This window comes from Motacilla alba, chromosome 1A, assembly GCF_015832195.1.
Source record: "Motacilla alba alba isolate MOTALB_02 chromosome 1A, Motacilla_alba_V1.0_pri, whole genome shotgun sequence".
In the NCBI taxonomy this organism is placed as follows: domain Eukaryota; kingdom Metazoa; phylum Chordata; class Aves; order Passeriformes; family Motacillidae; genus Motacilla; species Motacilla alba.
Genome location: NC_052031.1, coordinates 38786427 through 38806095, shown reverse-complemented (window position 1 = coordinate 38806095; position 19669 = coordinate 38786427). Strand labels below are relative to the sequence as shown.

At 36.3% G+C, this 19669-nt stretch overlaps 1 protein-coding gene across 6 annotated transcripts in view; it reads right to left on the bottom strand.

Moving 5' to 3' along the window:
* Positions 1–19669, bottom strand: part of PTPRQ (protein tyrosine phosphatase receptor type Q) — a 128440-nt gene that overhangs the window by 50721 nt on the left and 58050 nt on the right. For 5 of the 6 annotated variants that reach the window (XM_038154564.1, XM_038154558.1, XM_038154560.1 and 2 more), the window contains 7 exons: positions 16487–16640; positions 15705–15995; positions 15211–15486; positions 14279–14430; positions 13002–13143; positions 11127–11396; positions 1005–1337 (listed from right to left, as the gene is read on the bottom strand). In XM_038154564.1, coding sequence (XP_038010492.1) covers positions 1005–1337; positions 11127–11396; positions 13002–13143; positions 14279–14430; positions 15211–15486; positions 15705–15995; positions 16487–16640 — 1618 coding nt within the window. The remainder of the gene's footprint in view (positions 1–1004; positions 1338–11126; positions 11397–13001; positions 13144–14278; positions 14431–15210; positions 15487–15704; positions 15996–16486; positions 16641–19669) is intronic. The other variant, XM_038154561.1, reaches the window with a different exon arrangement.

The window sequence follows — 19669 nt, the reverse complement described above, 5'->3', positions numbered from 1 at the left end:
TCATAAAAACATGAGTGGGACAAGGAAAATATCTGGACCATTGAGTAGTCCTTGGTACACAACTCTTTAAGTACCAGGTAGCTGCTGCTGCTGATGATGATGATTATTATTGCTTTGAAAGGGGAAATGACTAAAAGAGCTGTGATTAAGTCAGGCAATCCATGGTGGTTCTCGGTTGTTCTACAGAGGCCAGATCTCAGATATTCTGTGTCCTAGGATGGCTGCAGACTGGTAGGGAACGTCATATATTCCCATGCCAACTGCCTACATAATTTATGTTTCATGTCCCCTTCTCTCAAATATTTTGTGCTGACTTATTTATGACAACTACCTCTTCTGTTACTTGGAAACTTAAATCCCCAGCTGAGGTATGAGAGCTCTGTGTCATGGCAATCCTGTACATGTTACATGGCTACTCTGATTAGTAAACTCTGTAGGTGGATATGGTTTTGGAAAGAAATCTTAATCCCTCAGAAACTATTGTTTAAATTCCATTGCCAAAAACACACAACAGCATTTCAGGAAATTTTTACAACCTAATGAACAGACTTTACATCAAAGAATTTAAAAAATACTTCTTTTCATTGGCACACCCCACAGGTGAAATTGTATTGAAAAATGGCATATAACTCATATTAGCAAAAATTCAGACTTACCAAGTCTACATGTGCAGTTCAGCTGAGGATTGAAATACTGTTGGGTAAGCAGTAAATATAAAAGACTACACAAAATACATTGAAATATCAGTCAGTGTTAAGTATGTTTACCTACCACACGATGTATATCTATACATCTATATAGATATATCTTGTAGGTCATATATATATATATATATATATATATATATATATATATATATATAAGGTCAAGTGTTGCTGTAAATCCTTATTACTTCACCAGTATTGTAGGTCTATGAAGAAATAACTTCTAACAAGCGTTCTTGTTATTTAGATGAACATCACATTGTTATAGCATTATGAGACACGGCAGACATCCTTACTTACAGCCAGGAAGGGTTTGAGTTGAAATCCAAGGTGAAGAACTGCCATAACCAACACTTGTACTGGCAGCAACAGCAAATCTGTACCATCTGTATTTTTTCAGTCCATACACTGTGTCTTCTATCCAGTCATCCATGACATTTTCATATAAATACTGATGCATCTCATATTCAATACAGTCCATAGCCTCCCAGTCACTGCAGTGGATGGATTGTAGCTGTGTGGTAATCTTGTAGTTTTGAAAGTAGCCAAGGACAGATTTTGGTGATCTCCAATGCAAGGTCACACTTGTTGATTGCACATTGGAAAAAACAATATCCCTGGGAGCACTAGGAACTACAGATTAAAACACTTGTGAGACACCTTAATTTGAATGAAAAGTGATTGCAACTATACAACTTTTATCCACTGTTGAAAACATATTTTAATAAGCATATCTAAAGACCAAGATTCAGCTTCATATATTTAATAAGCAATATTTCCAGTGGCATAAATCACACTGTACATATGTAGGTAGCATACATTTACTCTAGCTTTTGAAATAAAAAAAAATTCTTTCAGGCATGAGATGTAGGACCAGTTTTGAGAGATGTGACATTTCTACTGCTACTTTTAGGGCTGTGTTTCAACTAATGGAGGGGATATTTCACAAAGTTATTTTTCTGTGCTATCCATAGCATCTTTTACTGTGGGTTCTAACTGGGATTCTTCACCTCTCATTTAGAAATACTCATGTGTCACCCTCTCTCTTGCTAACATATGAAATCCTCACACAGCACATCAAGGTAAGTTTAAGTCTCCCATTTCACCTTCTGAATGAAAAGTATCAATACAGAAGTACTTTACAAGAACATTAGGAGAAAGAGATGAATAAAAGATAAAAAATAAACTTCCAACAGGCTTTGCTTCCATTTATTTATATGCAGGTTATATTCATGTCCATGAGACAGAAGCAGTGCATATATGTACATACATATACATGTACACACATTTACCCTGTCTATATTGAGTCAGCAGTGTACTCCCAGATTTCACAGACTAGTTGCAACATATGGTTTTGTGCTATATCACATAGTCATAGGGAAAGCTAATATTATCTCTAAGACTCTGTAAGATAATACTAATACTCTCTATGGCAAAAAACTGTGCAGAAAAAATCAGCTCAGAAATCATTGTGTGCACATAGCTTTAAAGAGTGCTTTAGAGTCTTTGGGGGAAGAGGTATCACTGGTAAAAGAAAAACACATGATACATCCTCAAACTGAAACTGAAGAAGTCCCAAGGCTTACATAAAGAGGAAAAGGATCCCAGACCAACGTTACTAGGGAAGAAAGAGAAAACACTCCTTTTTCTTTTCTTTCAGCCTTGGGGAATATCTGATCTTTGCTTTTGTCTGCAACAATTTGTTTATTAAAATCATCATAATATAATAAGATAAAACTTCTCCACTAAATATGGATGAAAGGGGAAGAAAGAGAAAACACTCCTTTTTCTTTTCTTTCAGCCTTGGGGAATATCTGATCTTTACTTTTGCCTGCAACAATTTGTTTATTAAAATCATCACAATGTAATAAAACTTCTCCACTAAATATGGATGTTTAACAAGAAATATAAATTCTGAATCAGACAAAGCTGTGTTGATGAAAATGTTGAGAAATTAAAATCCCTTCAAATGAACCCAAAGCCAGTGGAGTCTACAGGAGAGGGAGTAGGCAGAGAACCCTGTTCTTCCAGTGAGCTCTCATGCACAAGTACCCAACAGCAAGCATGCAACAGCCCCATAGGCTCCCATCTTGCTACACACTAACTAGACACAGAGCAAGAGCAAACTATATTAAAAAAATCTTTGCTAAAGACAACTTTCATCATTATACTCCATGCTATCAAAATTAAAGTGTTTTTTTCTCTGCTGCTATTAGCATGAAGTACAGAAACTAGTAAAAAACATCAAAACATGCAGTACCATTCTTGCTTGCTCAGATTTGGAGATCTAATACTTAGTTTACTCCCTTTCAAAAAAATAACTGCAATATTGTCATAAAAAATTCTATAAGCTGTATTAGCTAGTTATGTAAATTACAAGAAATGTCCTAGTTTGACTACCACTTTATGAAAAATAAAGGCAGAGAAATGCTGTGTGGTTAGTAGAAAATACCTGCATTTTTCCTCCATAAATCTTCTACTCTGTTGTAATGTAAGCTGTTAGTATCTGTTAAGATACTGTAAAAATATGACTTCTTACACACTCAAAAATGACAATGATAAAATGTGGGCTAGAATAGAAAACTAACTATTGGGCTATATTCCAATACAGATACTAGGGTTTGCCATAAAGCAGATAGTAACTGGTTAGCTGCTGGGTGCTAGTAGGAAGGTGGAAATATGTGCCTTCACTTGCTCAAGTGTGCAGCTGGTGAAGTCCTGGCTGGCACAACTGCAGTCTCTGCACCTAAAATAAGGCAGGTTAAAGAGGCTGGTCACAGATACAGGAAGAGCAATGCCTATGGTCTAGACACCATGGTGGCCTTTCCTTCTTAAGGAGAGCACCTGGTTCCCTTATTTTCAACGTGCATGATGACATCAAAAATAACTGAGTGTTAGTAATTTTGCAGAAAATTCTTTCTTTCTAAAGAAAGAAAAGACGCTTGGCTTTCATAGAACTAGAAATTGTATCGGGCAAAAGGATGGTGGCTCTGATTTGTGGGCTCTCTGGCAGACTAACAAAATTCTAATAAATCCAGCCTCTATGAGCCTTCCTTGTATTTGGAAAAGAGACAAACTCACTGAAAGTGGGGGGAGAATAGAGGGTGGAGAAATGATGTTTCTCTTTCTATCTGTCCTATTTCCCACTGACTGCTGAGGTTGCCCATGCACATTACCTTCACAAGGCTGAAGGTAATACCCGGGATTATCCCAGTAAGTAACACTACATGAAAACCATCATTTGAAAAGACAAACTTGCAGATATCCTGATAGGAGACAATCAGACAAGCATTTCCTCTTCCACACAAAAGCTTGGATAACTATTTATGTTTTCTTTTTTCCAGTTTATGAAGACCCATATAAACAAAATATTTTGAACCTAATAATCAAGGGTCAGTCAGCAGAATTCGCAGCAAAATTTTCTCTGTCATTCCCTAAACAGACTTTTAAAATGGAATTAGAGCCTTAAATGTTAGTTTAAAATCAAGCTAATTTTGTCTCCTTCCTTACATAGGCAAATCAAAGATAAATGTAATCACTCATTAAAACAAATGGAAAGATGTGACCTTAAACCGGAGCAGATCAAAGAGGTTCGGTCCTAGGGCCACAGTGAAGAGCAGTGACACCCAGTGGCACAGTGTCTCTTGAACTTGGTGATTGTGTTCAGAGACAATTTCAAGACAGCTACGCTATTGGGTTACAGATACAAAGAGGATTACAATTACTCTAGCATGGAGAATCAGATTTCCATTCCTCAAGAATGACTAAAATTCCCCCAACTTTTTCTCTCCACAGATGGTACTGATTTGAACAAACCATTCCATGCTTCCTTGAGTAATCATGCAGCTTGTCTAAATTTTCTAAACATGATTTAACTATGATGAAGTGATCACTGTTCACACTAAAAATTATGGAAGCCAGAAACTGCATATTTTCCAATTATTATTTCAGGTTACATTGGAACTGTATAAAGACTTATTATTAATTCTTCTTCACTGACAGGTTGATATGTACCTAATGGGAATGGTATTATTAATCCAAATTTCCAGAAACATGCACTGAAAGAAAAGGCATGAAAAAGGTTGTGATAGTGGTATTATAAGAAACGAATTGCTGAGGACTGTGCTCTCATTAGCTAGTGGAAATTCTCATTCTAATCCCAAGTTTAAATTTCCCAAGAATCATACATAGGATCCCTTAAGTCTCATCACGTATCTCACAGTCTTGCCCTATTGCATTATGTTTACTATAATTCAACTATCTCTGGGAAAGGGAGTTTTTCTAAGTCTGAAACATTTGGTGCAATGTACTCCACCTAATTTTCCATTTAATAGCTTCTAATTCAGCTTTTGAAAGCCAGCCAGGGAGCTGGCAGAGAGGTTAACCATGAAATGCTGGTGAATTCAGTTTCTGGAATGGAAGAGGAATGAGGTATTTTCAGATTCATCTCCCATTGTTCATATGATGCCTAAATTTCAATGAAAAGTAACTGAAATCAGATCCGCATGGGATTTTAAGCTCCTAAAACAAATTTACATGCCTGAACTCTCACTGAAGTTGACAAAAAGTTAAACACCTAAATAGAAGTTAGTCTGGCAGATCTTAGCCCTGTGCTTGCCTGGCTACAATGCTAATCAACCCTTCCAAAGCTGGTGGACTGCTCTGAGATTAAGTTTTTATTTGATAACATAAATAAAAGGAAATTCTTGGTAGAAAAAGCACTAGCACAGTGGAAAGACTCATATCAAGTTGAATTTGGCCAGTAGAACTGGTTTAAACTAACAAAAAACACTTGGTTGAAAAAAACCTTATTCACAGTGCAAAGATAACCTAAGGGCAGCAAAGGACACATACACAAATCTACTGAGAAAAGAGAGGTTGTGGCTTTCTGTGGAGACTTTTGTGGAAAGCAACAACTACAGCTGCACGGGCCGTGAACAGAAGACAGTAATATGATATGGCATAGTTCCTAACAAAGTTAATAAAAAAAAAGCCTGCCTACAGAACAGCTGCTTGTAGCTGGAGTTTGGATTAAAAGGACTGTGGCAGCCTAGAAGTCTGTTGGGCGGTATTAAGAACATCGATAGGAGGAAAGTGAAGAACAAAGTAGAACCGACAGCAGCGGGCACACACCAAAAAAAGTCTTCAGAAAATAGAAGTAACTGAAAAGAAAAGGAATATTCTGTATTGACTATCTATATTAAATTTTGAAAGCTTAGTTACACAAATGAGTTCCACTGGTTAAGCTGATAACCCTGATCATACTAAATACTAATTGAGTATAAAATGCTAACTTCAGGAGGATTCATCATGATACAAAGTCCTGCTCAGTATGAATAAGTACATCATGAAGAGGACTCAAATTATTTTGCTAACATAGAAATTTAAAAAACTGTAGACTATTTTTCCCATGACTTGGGACTGACATTATCAGATATGCTTTAAAGGAAATTGCACAGTTGAGAGCACGTCCTAAAAGAGCCTCTATGGACCATGTTTCTCAGTCCTTCGCACATTAGAAAACTCAGTGTCCAACTGTGGGATCTAAGTACTGAAAAATAAAATCATGCAAATCTAGAGAGAAATGCACTTCTTTAAGCTAAAAAGGATAATAAAAAGCTGCCTGTACTCAAGTCTTAAATGTCCAGCTTTCCATTAAACTAAAACACTGTCTGCTATTCAGTAAACATTTGTATTTGACCTATAGATGCTATCCAAGTCAGCTTTGTACATATATGTCACCAGCATTTCTTATATATTAATGCAGAGTGGACCTAGTCCCTACAAAAAAGACAAAAATTCCTTTATCCTATGCTATATGAATCATCTACTTTTATCAACCTTCTTATAAAAATAACACCAGTACAATTTACTTGGCAGCAACCATGTGATACTGCATTTTTCTAGTGAAGATTTTCCATATACCTCCAAGCCATTAACTTAAATTTGGACCAAAAAATGTAAAGAAGTCCAAATAACATAAAGAAAATTACACCTGGGAAAAATTAGTCATCTTGGAAAGAAGTGTTTTAAAAAGATTCTTACTCCTAATTCACTCTGCAATTTTTGGATGATTTGACTTTAACAAAATTTTGAAATGTGAATTTGCAGCTGGGATTGAACATGTGAAACACACAGCCCTTTTCTGCATTAGTGACAGGGATCACTGAAGCTCTGCCATTTCCAATACAGTGGCTCTTCAGCAGGCTGATTCCTCAGGATAACCAGGGCAAACCATCCATACTGCACATAAAACTTGCAGCCCTAAGAACCACTTGAGGGCATGGGTTTAAATATTCTTCCAGTGCATCACGGTCATCTGTCATTTTCTTCACTACTTAATGAGGGAAATCATGTAACTCCAGCTCAGAGCTGTCATGAACTGCCAGATCCTGAGAAAAGGATTTATGGTGAGGGAAACAGCATTTCCTTGGATGTGGAGATGGCTTTAAACTCTTGCTATGCTTTGTGCTTCTCAAAGGTCTTGAATAAAAGAAGCCCACATTTTCCAGTGGGAACCTCCATACTGGAGATAGAAATCCAGAACCTTTCGAGTGCACAGAGAAAAGACATTTTGTACACATGTAACAAAAGATGATGCTCATTTTCCACCTCCACACCAAAAGACCTGAGAAACTTTCCCATCACCAATTCCTTTAGCATTACTCTTCTTTATTCACAAAGCATACTTCTGTGTATATTAATAACTTGTACAAGTTATTAATGGCCTGGAAAATGAAGCCCAGGTTAAATGAAAAAATGCTTCTTGGGCAAATTTCTAGCCAAGTCATCATGAATGCATCTCTGTTTAGCAGAAAACAAATGGTAAGGACTATCCCTAGAGTACAGTGGGGGCCTCAGCCTCTTCTTAGACTGTGTTCAGGTATAATATCAGGCATGACTAGCAGTAAGGGGGAGAAGTGGGGGAATTACTCTGTCTTAATACTGCAATCAGTAACATTAACAATTAACATAAACAATTAACATTAACATTCTCAGAAAACAATGGAAAGTCTATAAAGTAAAGTCTAATTGAAAAAATTCAAAGCAGAAGCAGTTTTCTTTTTGTTATTCAAGCTTTGCATACCCCAAGTGGCTTTTTAATTGTTCTATTTTTATTGTAAACTGAATGACTGTTACACTTGTCCCAGATTTGTGAGTTAACTGAATATTCACAGCCTTAGTGTGCCTTTTGGAGAAGTTTTCTACTATTTTATGGCTCTCTCTTGCTTCTAAAAAATTCATTCAACCTTAATGAAATTTCATTTTAGTATGTGCATTATCTTGAAAATAATCCAAAGATATCTATTCACTCATAAAATCCTAACTCATTTATGCCTGTGTACATATACTATATTATCTTTCATATCCCCTATAATGTATTTAATCACAAACTAATACTACCACTACAAAGCTGACAGGTTTTATAACATACTGCAGCCTGTCCAAGGTGGTTTACCATAACAATGGAGCTAGATTAGACAAAAAACACTACTAATCTTCTCATAAATTTAAGCTTTGTGATTCATGTTTAATTGTACCCAGATATGAACAAATTTACCTCAAGAAAGGCAAACAATCTTGCCAAGAATTTAAAGGTCAAATGCTATGCAGTGAGACACTGAGCCAAATTCGATTTCACTTTATGTCAGAAATAAATGCATTGTCAGTGACTCAGTGCTGGCTACATATTCTGTGACTAATCTTAGACCACCATAAATAAGAAGCTGACAACAGCTATAAAACTGTTTCCATTCCCATCCATGAATCTCCAATTCCTAGTATCCAGTCACTACAAAACAATTCATGCAAACACACAGCTAAGGAAATGTCCTAATAATAACTAGTTTGTTGTAAATATGACTAAGCAACAACACAGCAAGAAAGGGTCAGTGCAGAGTTTGTGGCAAAAAGTACATGTGTCGCAGTATAAATCCTTCACTTAGAAAAACTCCCAGTGATAAGACACATAAAACAAATGTTGTTACAAAATAAAGACTGGTTTATTTTTTTTCCCTGCTAGCACAACTCCTTATAACATGGATATTAGACACTACCAGTCGCTCCCTAAAGCTCAGGCTTAATCCACAGCTTTCTCAGTCTTTCCTTAAGGACTAGTTAATAGCCACTCCCAAATTTCTCAGAAATCCCAACAATTTAACTTTCTCAGGTGTCAGACTTCTTTAACACTGCTAGAAGCCTTTCCCCCATCCTCCAAGATCCAAGCAAGTCTCCTGTTCTCCTCTGTTACCAGAGGGTAACATCCCTCCTTATGCAACTCTCTCCAAGCCTGAACTCGATCCCCAGGTTCAGTCTTGCTCTAGCTCTGAAGGTTGGCTGCTCAGCTCTGAAGGTTGGCTGTACAGCTATGGTGTAAAAGAAAGCTTTGAGTGTTCTGTCTGCATTTGAGAAATGTCCAGAAATGCAGGAGCTCGCATCTAACATAGAGCACTGCAGCTCAGTTCACTACATTATTTCCAGCCAACACTGTAAAATGTTGTGTAAGAGTATGCTCATGTCTAATACTTAAACATGCCTTTGCCTTTTCAAAATTGGATTTTGAGCCCTGCTGATGAACAGAAGTTTCTGAACAAACAAGAGGACAGATGAACCAGGCATAAGTCTTAAATTGCCAAGGCTCTGGACAGAAGGGAACCATCAGGGATCACAAACTGGCAGCATTTGTAGGGGAACTGTTGACAAGGAAGCCAATTTATTCAGAAAATTTTCATCAGAAATGTGTATGAATGTGCCACGTCATAGTTCAAACAACAGATGTGGCCAGGCTTTAGTGGGATAGACTGTATCATGAGGAGGGGCAGTCATCAAAGTACAACTCTGGCTATTTTCACATTGTTGGCCAAAATATGCCAGCAAGGGGCTTGTCCTCATTTGGAGCTCATCCATTTGATCTGGAACCAAAGCAGCAGTAGTTCAGCTGACAACACAGACATGGTCTAGATTCATTCAGACATGCACTTCCACAAGTCTAATTTTAAGAAATTTGGAAACCAAAGCTCAAAATGGGAGACCAAGGCTTTGTGGACAGGAGGGATCCAGTGGAGGTGCCTGCCACTCAGGAAGCTAGCAACAGGGAATCTAAGAGTAATGGTAAGTATGAGCTCCTCCAGCTCAATGTCTGACTCAAGCCTGCACAGCCGAGCTGCTCCCCTTCATTTGTCATTTGAACCAAAACCTTGCTCCTGACACAGAGTCTTGTGTTTATTATTTGACAGATCTGAGAAAATTCACTCTTTCAGTTGAAGTTTATACCAGTGCTGCAACTCATCTTTTAAGTTATTCAAAAACTTGGTAATAAAGTATTACAAAAGCTAGGTTTGGTTTCTAAGCCTCTGGGGTACAGTAGTGCTCCTCCATCCCACCCCTGTGTTTTCTAATTACCCAGCTTTTCTGAAATAGAGACCTCCTCAACTCCATTGCATAAATTGATCTCACTTAAGAGAACACAAAAAAAGAGCTAAATGCAATAATTTCTCCTGTAATTTAGAAGAAACATGAAATGTTATCTGGATGTTTCTTGCTTAACATAGTTTTTTAAAATTTTTATATTTAACTATCACCAAAGAAGAAAAAAATCCCAATAAATAGTTCCAAGAGTAACAATCATCCCTGACTGGAGATTGAAACAGGCCTTTGCTTCCTGGATTCAGATCTGAGCTCCTCTCCACTTTCAGTTTAGAAGATAGGTACACAGCTACTCACATAGAACTAATTCTATCTTGCATAGAGTATCATCTCCACATTTCACATGTCAAGTGAAAGCACTGCCAAGATTAGGTGAAGTGTGAAGTGTGTGTGTGGAAAGAAAAAGGAAGACAGACTTGGGGTAACAATTTTTCGCTTCAATGCCAGAAAACCTGTCTACATTTGTCTTTGTATTTAGCTCACAATTTTCTTTTGTCTTTTAAAAAATCCTAGCCATGAAAAGTTATGACAAAGTTTGCTTGTAGAGGCTAAATTCTTCTCAACTTCCTGACTTCTGAACAGCTTTATTGCTATTGAATTCATACGACTGTCAGTTAGTAAAAGCAAAACAACAAAAATTTCACTCCCAAAAACTTTTCAGACATAGAGTCTCAAATATGCTAAATACACAAGGAACAGGGCAGATATTATAGGGCAAAAAATAATAGGTAACCATAAATTAATAAAATAACTATTCAAACTCACATAGAAAAAGGTGTTCTCGCTGTGCTTTTAAAAATGGCAATTTATTCTCATCACTAGGTGTGTTCTAAAACAGGAGAAAGAGGAAGCCCTGTTTCTCTTCATTCACTATTAGCAAGAAATTTAAACAACAGAATTATTTAACTGCCTGTATTGAAGCAGTTTTTTTCATACCTGTTTGTTTCACAGTCATCATTTAAATTAAACAAAAAATTAACTTGAATAATTATTTACCTTTTTCTGGAAGTGTACTGGCATTGCATATCTGTTCCTCACCATCACCAGCAGATGTTGCAGCTTTTATTTTAATTTGATAAGTAACGTTGGAAAGCAGATTTCTAAAAGTATGCAGTGTACCATAAGATGAAACATTTGTAGAATTTCCTTCAACTGCTATGATGTAATGTGTAATTATGCCATTGGCTGAAGCAGGAGGGTCCCACTGCACTAGGATCGATTGCCAACTCGTTGCGATACAATGAATGTTCTGTACAGCATCTGGCACTTAAAGAATACACAGGCAGCAAAGATTAACACGCACTTGCAACTAAAATTGTAATCACACAACAGTATCACTAGAGATGCACACCCAGTGTTCATAGAAAGAGTCAAACACTGCAGTGTCAGACAAATTAATAAAAAAACCACATGGAACAAAACTATGACTTTGTCCTCATTAGATGGTTCCTTTACAACTGCTATGAGTGTGACTGATGTTAGTACTTGAGAGAGAAGAGGCCATCTATCTGGCTTCTTCCTAGTTGTGGGCTTCAGTTCTGTTTCCCCAACAAAACTTTTTGCTCATATTTCTCCCACGTGTTTTTAAACACAGTGTACTATAACATACACAGTATACATACTCTACATACCTACTCCATACACATAGCAACAGCATCAACAGCAGAAGTTCCTTATTTATTTGTTCTCTTATATATCTGTAAGCCTTATTTCTTTCAGGCACTATATTACATTTCTCTGTGCAGAGGTCACTGGGCAGATTTCAGACCTTTCATGTCAATTCTTTCACCTTATTGTTTCCCATCTATTTGCTGGTAGTAGCAAAAGAAATTTTTAAAATTCTCATAAAAATTAACGAAGGTAGAAAATACTACAATCACTTTGAAAATAGAGCAATTATGCATGAACAATTGGTTAAAGAGAAATGAGGAAAGTACCACAAGTACGGATTGTCAGTGATGAAATGAAACAACTGATGGATGACCATGGCTTTTGAGGAGGATCACCTTCAGCTGCAAGAGTCTGAGAGCCAAACTGAACCAGCTCAGTGTTGTCTGTCCAGATTTCTGATGGTGTTGTAATTCTTTGGCACAATAAACAGCAAAACTCTTCCCCAGAAATGCTTCTTTACCAGTTCTGGAAAGAATCTTCACTGGAAGCATGATCTTAGCAGACCTGTAGTCATCATATGGGATCTTTTTATTTTGGGGTCTGCTCCCTTTGCTAACAGTGTAGAAGAACCTGGGAGCCCCCTAACCCATGCTTGTTCCCTGGAACTGACAGCTCTTACAGAGCCTGGGAGTTGCTCTGTCCTGGCAAAGGAGATGCAGTTTTGCACAACAGCCAGTTTCACAAACCCACAGGCTCTCTTTAGTGACTGTTATGTACTTCACTTTTAGTAGCTAGCTTCCTTCCTAAAATAAATTCTAAAAAAAAAAAAAAAGTTAAAAATTTCTATTTGTCTAATATAATTTCCAGTTCATTTGCCAATCTTTTGTCCAGCTGCTTTTGATACTGCTAATGTTTCAGTTATTTTCATAGGGATCTGAATTATTGCTTTGATCTGCAAAGACTGATACCTATCTAATTTTCTTCCCTTTATCTGTGTTGCTATTAAAAGATTTATAGTAGCCATGTAAGCCTTTCATTTCAGATGAGGACATTTTTAATTTTACACTTCCGAAATCAGACTTCAAACCTAGTCTACAATAGGAATGTGAATTGTTGCTACACAGGCAAGAGACAGTGAGATACCTAGGTTATGTTTTCTTTGGAGAGAAGAGGAAGACTTTTGTTCAACTTTACAAGGAAAACAAATATAAATATATTTAAAATTGTCAGAACTGCAGCTTAGAAAAAATTATATCCAACCTGATTCCATCGTTGTAAATTGGACAGCATTACTGAACTGATCGCCATTCCCAAGCTTGGTAAAGGCAGAGACACTGATAAAATAGGGGCTGTATGGTTCTAATCCAACAATGTTTGTGTCATGGTTTGAGCCTGAAATGTTCTTAAGGAAGGAAATATTATTAGGACACAATTAATCTCTAGAAAAATTATAGTGTTCACCTTGAACCTACTGAAATAAATAGAAGATTTATAGCCATAGTTTTGCCTCTTCCACTCTGAATAGCTTTCAAATACTGAAAACTATTTCTAGCTTCACATCAACCCCTTTAACCTTCTACTTCCTTACAGATCTTTGGTGGTTTCTATGAAACTACCCAAAGAATGTGTTTCCAAAGGCAGCTGGCTGTAGAATCCACTGTTTCTCTTTCACATGCTCATAGTGGCCTTCAGGCATTGTGGAAGAAACTGGGATGATGCCAGCACTTCCTCCCACAATGGTGAATAACAGCAGACTTCACTGCAGCACTGTCTTTTCCTGCAGCTTTTACAAGCATCTCAGATGAACAGGGCTCACTGTATAGTTTCTAAGCTTGAGATGCAATCCTGACCTCAGCTTGCTGCCTTTGCAGTTCATGGAACATTCCTTGGGGCCACACAAGCAATCAGATTTAAGCCTTGATCAAATTTTGTATATCATAAAATTATAGATTCATAGAATGGTTCAGGTTGGAAGGTGCCTTTAAAGATCATCCATGCTCCAACCCCCATAATGTGAGCAGGGAATCTTCCATAAGACTGGGTTACTCAGAGCTCCACCCAACCTGGCCCTGAACATTTATATAGTATCTGCTTCAGTTACAATTTACTCAGTTCTTATTCTTTGATTTTTTTTTTTAATGAAGACTTCTGAACAGTTTTTACTATTTTTTAAGACGGTAAAGTATTTTGAAAGTCCATAGGTACTAAATAGTTAAACAATGGTAGCCACAAAACAATTAACTTCTGTCATTTTCTAACATCAAGCTTACACTAAAATACCAAGTAAGATTAGTAAATCTCACTGTTAATGAACTATTAGAAGCTCAAAGCACATTAAAATTTAACATTTTTTCCAGTTAAATTTGAAAAATTGATTTACAGGTATGGTGGGAAGGAAAATAAACTTAGCAAATAAGAATTTATAGGTGCTTCATAATTCTAGGAGCATAACAGACATTTAAAATATTTGCCATATTTTTTTTACTAAAGCATGAAAAATACTTTAAAAGATTATACACTCTTAATTATAAACATACCCAAAAAAAAAGTTTTTCAGTGTTGTTTTGATAAATCTTAAAATTATATCTCATAATAACACCATTCGACTGGGGACTTGGATCCCATTTTAGCCACACAGAATCTGCAGTGTAGTTCACAATGGTTAAATTCTGGGGTGGAGCTAATGGCACTGCAAAAGAGAAATGCTATTGAGTACCAAATCACAAATACTCCAGGCAAAACAATACATGCAGGAGAACATAGGCACTTTTGTTAACATTTGTATCTGAACTCAAGCTAACAGTACTTCCTTGCTATTTCAATCTTTTTTTCCACTTTGACATGAAACAAATTCCATTGATCCAGAATACATGTTTAGTCAGCAAGGGATCTTCTTAGAGATCTAACAAATCTATTAATCACTTAAACATCCCTACTGTCAGAACAAAGACATTTATCAGAAGTCATATTACATATATAGCTGGAATGCGATACATTTTGCTTCCTACACCCTATATGGAGCACATCTCATCATATATTTAAAAGACGTGTAATTTACCATGCAGGGGAGAGGAGGTCCATGCACAGGAGAACTGTGCGAATGTGTCAGAAATATTTCCATGTTTTATCATTTTTCAATTACATGGGGGGATGAAGAGAAAAGTGCTGTTGTTTTCTTCAAAATCCCTGACACTTTGCAAACCATAACACATTCCAAAGGCAAAAGATATTTCTTCATGGAATTATTTTTGTAATCCTATGCAGAATGTGACCTCCTCTTGTGCACTGTGGCAGGAGGAGGAGTACTCAGGAAACACTTGCCTTGCAGTGCTTCCTTTGTCTGGAAGCTCTTCACTCACAGACCAATGGAAAATTAATCTTTCATATCAACAGGTCTGATGCTCAGATCTAAGATGGATGCTGTAATAAGGCTGATATTTTGAAGCTGTTTATAATTGAATTTGCTCACCTGACTCATCTGTGTAGAACTGAAGCACAGCAGATGGACCAGGTCCTTTTATTGTTCTGGCAGCTGCATAAATGCTGTACAATGTGAATGGCAGAAGGTCTTCCAAAATGATAAAATTATTGGTGGTAGAGAATGACTTATTCCTTTCTGGCCCAAATAGATTTAAATCATAATGTATTATAATACCATTTGGCTTTGTGGGAGGGTCCCATGAAAGCATAACTGAGGTAGTTGAGAGATTTGAAAATGTTTTCATTACAGGCGCTGATTCTGGGACTATATGAAAAAATAAGAAAGAGAAAAATAAGGATAATTTCAGAAAAATATGAGTCACAATGAAAAATTCTGTTTCACAGTCTTAAAATAGAAATGTGCAGTAGTAGTTTGTGTCACTGTGTTACAAAAACACTTTAAGTGAAACAAGAAAAATAATTTCTTTTTCTTTTAGAAAGATATTTGGGTTTTTAGGAATTAATAAAATATCTTAATCTTACCATCTTCATCTGTTCTTATATGAAGACTTAGAGTATGTCGTTCAGAAGATCCTTTATCAGTGGCTGGTGTGATTTTCAGAATGTAATCACTGTATTTCTCCAGATCATCAAAAATTATGCTTGTGTTGTAAGTAAGGAAAGATAATATCTTACTGGTTCCCAGTTGCATTAAACTTAGAGAAACATGAAAGAAGACTAAGCCATTTGGCTGGGATGGTGGAAGCCAGCTTACATTTACAGAAGATGAGGAAATGTTTTGATAGATCAGACTTTCAACAAAACCTTCTGGGACTATGAGAGATAATAAGCAAAAAATTAAATGCATGGATTACAGTAATAAAACATCCAAACCCCAACCAGAAATAACTGTTCAAAATATAATTAGTCTGAAAGTGTCAGTTGTAATATTTTTTTACAAAAAAATTTTAAAAATAATTTGTGTTTCAATATCAAAAGTGAAAATGTTGAAGGTATATATGAATAATCATTTCTGTTAAATTTATTTAGGAAAAGAGTCTTAATAAAAGCTTAAAACAATAATTTTATCGCTTGTATCCACAGAGGCTTGTGCTCTATGTTCTATGTGCTCTAGTATTTCAAAGACTCAGATGAAAATGCCTTCCTTGCAAAGATAAATATTGCAGCATTGAAAACCACATTTAATGGTCTTTTTTTAACTTTGCCATCATAACAGTAAAATAATTTTCAAGTCAGACAATATTTAATAAATATTTAATAAAAGCACTTATATACAATGAGCACTAAAAATGTTATTAACTTACTATCCTGATCTGTATACACATCTATTCTTTCACTGGTTTTGTTTCCATCTCCAACTGCTGTGCTTGCAGTTAACCACAAAGTATAATAGCTGTATTTTGCCAAGTCATCCAGCACTACACTGACGTTGCTGTCATTATCATAACTTGTGAAATTCTAAAGAGAGAAATAAAAGAAAATTTTAGCACTTAAAATGTTTTTTTATTCATTGATTTCGCTTTCTAGTTCTCCATTTAGCCACCACCACCACCACCAGCAGACATGATTCACCATAGCACTCAGAAGACATAAACCTGTGCTTTGACTCCTAATGAGTACTGATTTTTTCTGAAATCTTGATTGTATGATATCTATTTATACTCCTTGTAAGTACTACAGAGTACATGATTGACTTCTGTTTTTCTGTAATTGTTGAATGCCAATTCAGGGAATAAAACTGAATTGCAGTGTGTTTATCCATATTTCATCAAGAAAATGACCAAAAAACCAAGCATTTGCTAATTGTTTATAGATTACATGAATTGCACATGGCTTGGCTGATCATTGTCAATCAACTCAAAGGACTTCTCTCTCTTTAATCTATTTTTATGATAGTAGATTTTGCAGTTAAAACTTTCAGTGGCAGAAATATCACTGCACCCCTCGATAAACTGTTCCTTTTGCTAGTTGCTCCTTGCAGTAACACTGTGTTATTATCTCTAAGGAAATGTTTATAGTGAGTGGACCATGCTAAACTGAAGGCATCAATAGAATTTTTTTTCTTTTGTGCAGTTACTTGCTACTGAAAGGATAGCAGCAGAACCTAGTCCCACTGTCTTTTGAACTGCAGAAAAAAGTCATTAATACTGTGACTACAACAATAAGATAGTTCTTCAGAGCAGCACCTCTAAGGAGCCTATTCCTGTTTAGAATCAACCATTTTGGAAGATGAAAAAAATATAAAGTATATTATTTATGTAAGTTCAGATATACCAGTGTTGTATCATCCACTGCTTTACAGGAACCTGACTTAGATGATCCACCACAGTTTGGTTCATGGTTTGAAAATTGTTGAGAAGTTATTTAGCCCATAAGCATAATCATCTCAAGCATTGGGTAGCGAGTCAAATCTTCACTGCTGATTCAAAGAGCCAGTAGCATTTCTCTCCAGCCGCCACATTGCCCCATTGAGCAGATGACATGGACAGCACTTCTCAGGACCAAAAAAATCCTAACTTTTCTACATAGCAATATTTTCAGGGTGGGCTGGATTTTGCCCAACCCCCTCATGAATTCCAGCTATTTGGCCTGCCCCCTATTTTTGGTGTTAGATCAAATCCACACCCTCCACTTTAAAATGCAAGTTAGCTTTCAAGGAAATTTTTTCTGAAAAGGAGAGGCTGTGAGAGGAAACTTACTAAAGCAAGAGAAAAGCAACAAAAATATTTGGGTATTACAATTTAGAAATACCACATGTAAGCCCAGGAATGCTAAAACTGCATGCTGAAAAATGGATTACATTTCTCATAAGGAAAGTTCTTACTGAAGAAGTCACTGTGATATGCTTTATCACAGTTCAATCCATACTGTGCAAACTGATATTTCAGTATGCAATCTTGATGTCTGCCACCAATACATATCAATTTCTATATCTAATGCAACACTTCAATTTTTTTTGTATAGGCAAAATATTTTTTTTCGACAGAAGACAATAGGTCACACTCTCATTCATTTCCCTGAGATTTTTATGTCTGTATCTGAAGACCTAGTTTTGCCTGCAGTCACTAGTACTGACATAACATAAATAAGTAAACAGTTTGGCAATGAAAACGTAAGCCTTTGTTTTGAATGCAGAACAGAAGCTGCACAAATTGTGAATATAAATTTTTGTATCCACTCCTTAACTGACTATAAGCACACTGTTAATTTTGCCATCAGATTAGGTCGAGTCAACATCAGTAAAAATACAAAAAATTCCACCCTAATATATGACTTTTAGAAGTAGTTTGGATTTCATACTAACTTCATACCTATCTGAAAAGGGCTGGAAGGAGCTTTGTGTTACATTTGGTAAGTTAAGATACAGGAAACAGTGGATCAGATTCTAAGGTATTTAGTTAAACTTTCTGACACTCAAGCAGGGTATGACAAAAAACATCATCTGGCCCAAAGGAAGCATTCTAATACCCTCTTGTTGTTGTTGTCGTTGTTATTGTTGTTATTATTGCTAGCAACAACTAGTAATTTATAACAACATGTAATAATCAGATATTTTTATAATAATACCTTAAATAATTACCTGAGTTTTCAAGGTAAAAATGTCAAGGCTACCACATCAAGTTTAATCCTAGATTTAATGGGAGTTTATTGGTATGAACAGCTGAAAATTCAACTCTTAGTTTAAAAAGACCTTTACAATTTAGGCAGCTGTCTGGCAGCTAAGGACTCAGTGAACCAACATGAATAACAGGGTTTTGGTGGGTCAACAAAAACTATTTTAAGAGGTAGCTCCTTTACTGTGAGGAGCCCAAGGAGTGGAGATATCTCAAACTACTGATATGACAAAATATTAGGAAAAAAAAGGAGCACATAATTCAGAGTAACAGTGAGCAGGAAGAGCTGTGTGGGTACAAACTGAGAAAAGATGAAACTTGTACTAATTGTACCCTGGGGATAGAACACTTTAGGAAGTTTTACAATTAACTGTGGCTGCAGATGAAAGCAAACAGCTTAGGATCTTTGGCTACAGCTGAAGAAATTCTTCCTTCTGTCTCTTTCTTCATCCATACATGAAAGAAGTTTTGACATAGCAAAGTATCAGATTATTAAAAGCAGCTAAGTGTAAGCAATACACTCAAGCCATGAAAGTGTCAGCAGAAACTAGTATCTTCTTCACCTCAGGAAGTGGCAGATATTTCCAGTGGCATAAAGCTGTAATTAGCTGCATAAGGAAAACATGGTGATGCTCTTCTTCACTGCTAACATTTTACCCCTGTTCTGTTTTCTTCTTTAGGTTCATTGTATTGTATTCTTGTTTTGAGTCAGAGCATCACATACTTGACTCTGGGAATCAGGTGACAGTGGTGACACTGTGAAGGCTAGTCCAAACCATCCTTCAAGGAGTGTAATATTCACTGTTCCAGTAAAATCCTAAGAGAAGTTATTTCCTTTTTGTCTGCTGTACCATTCTGAGACCAGCTTTTATA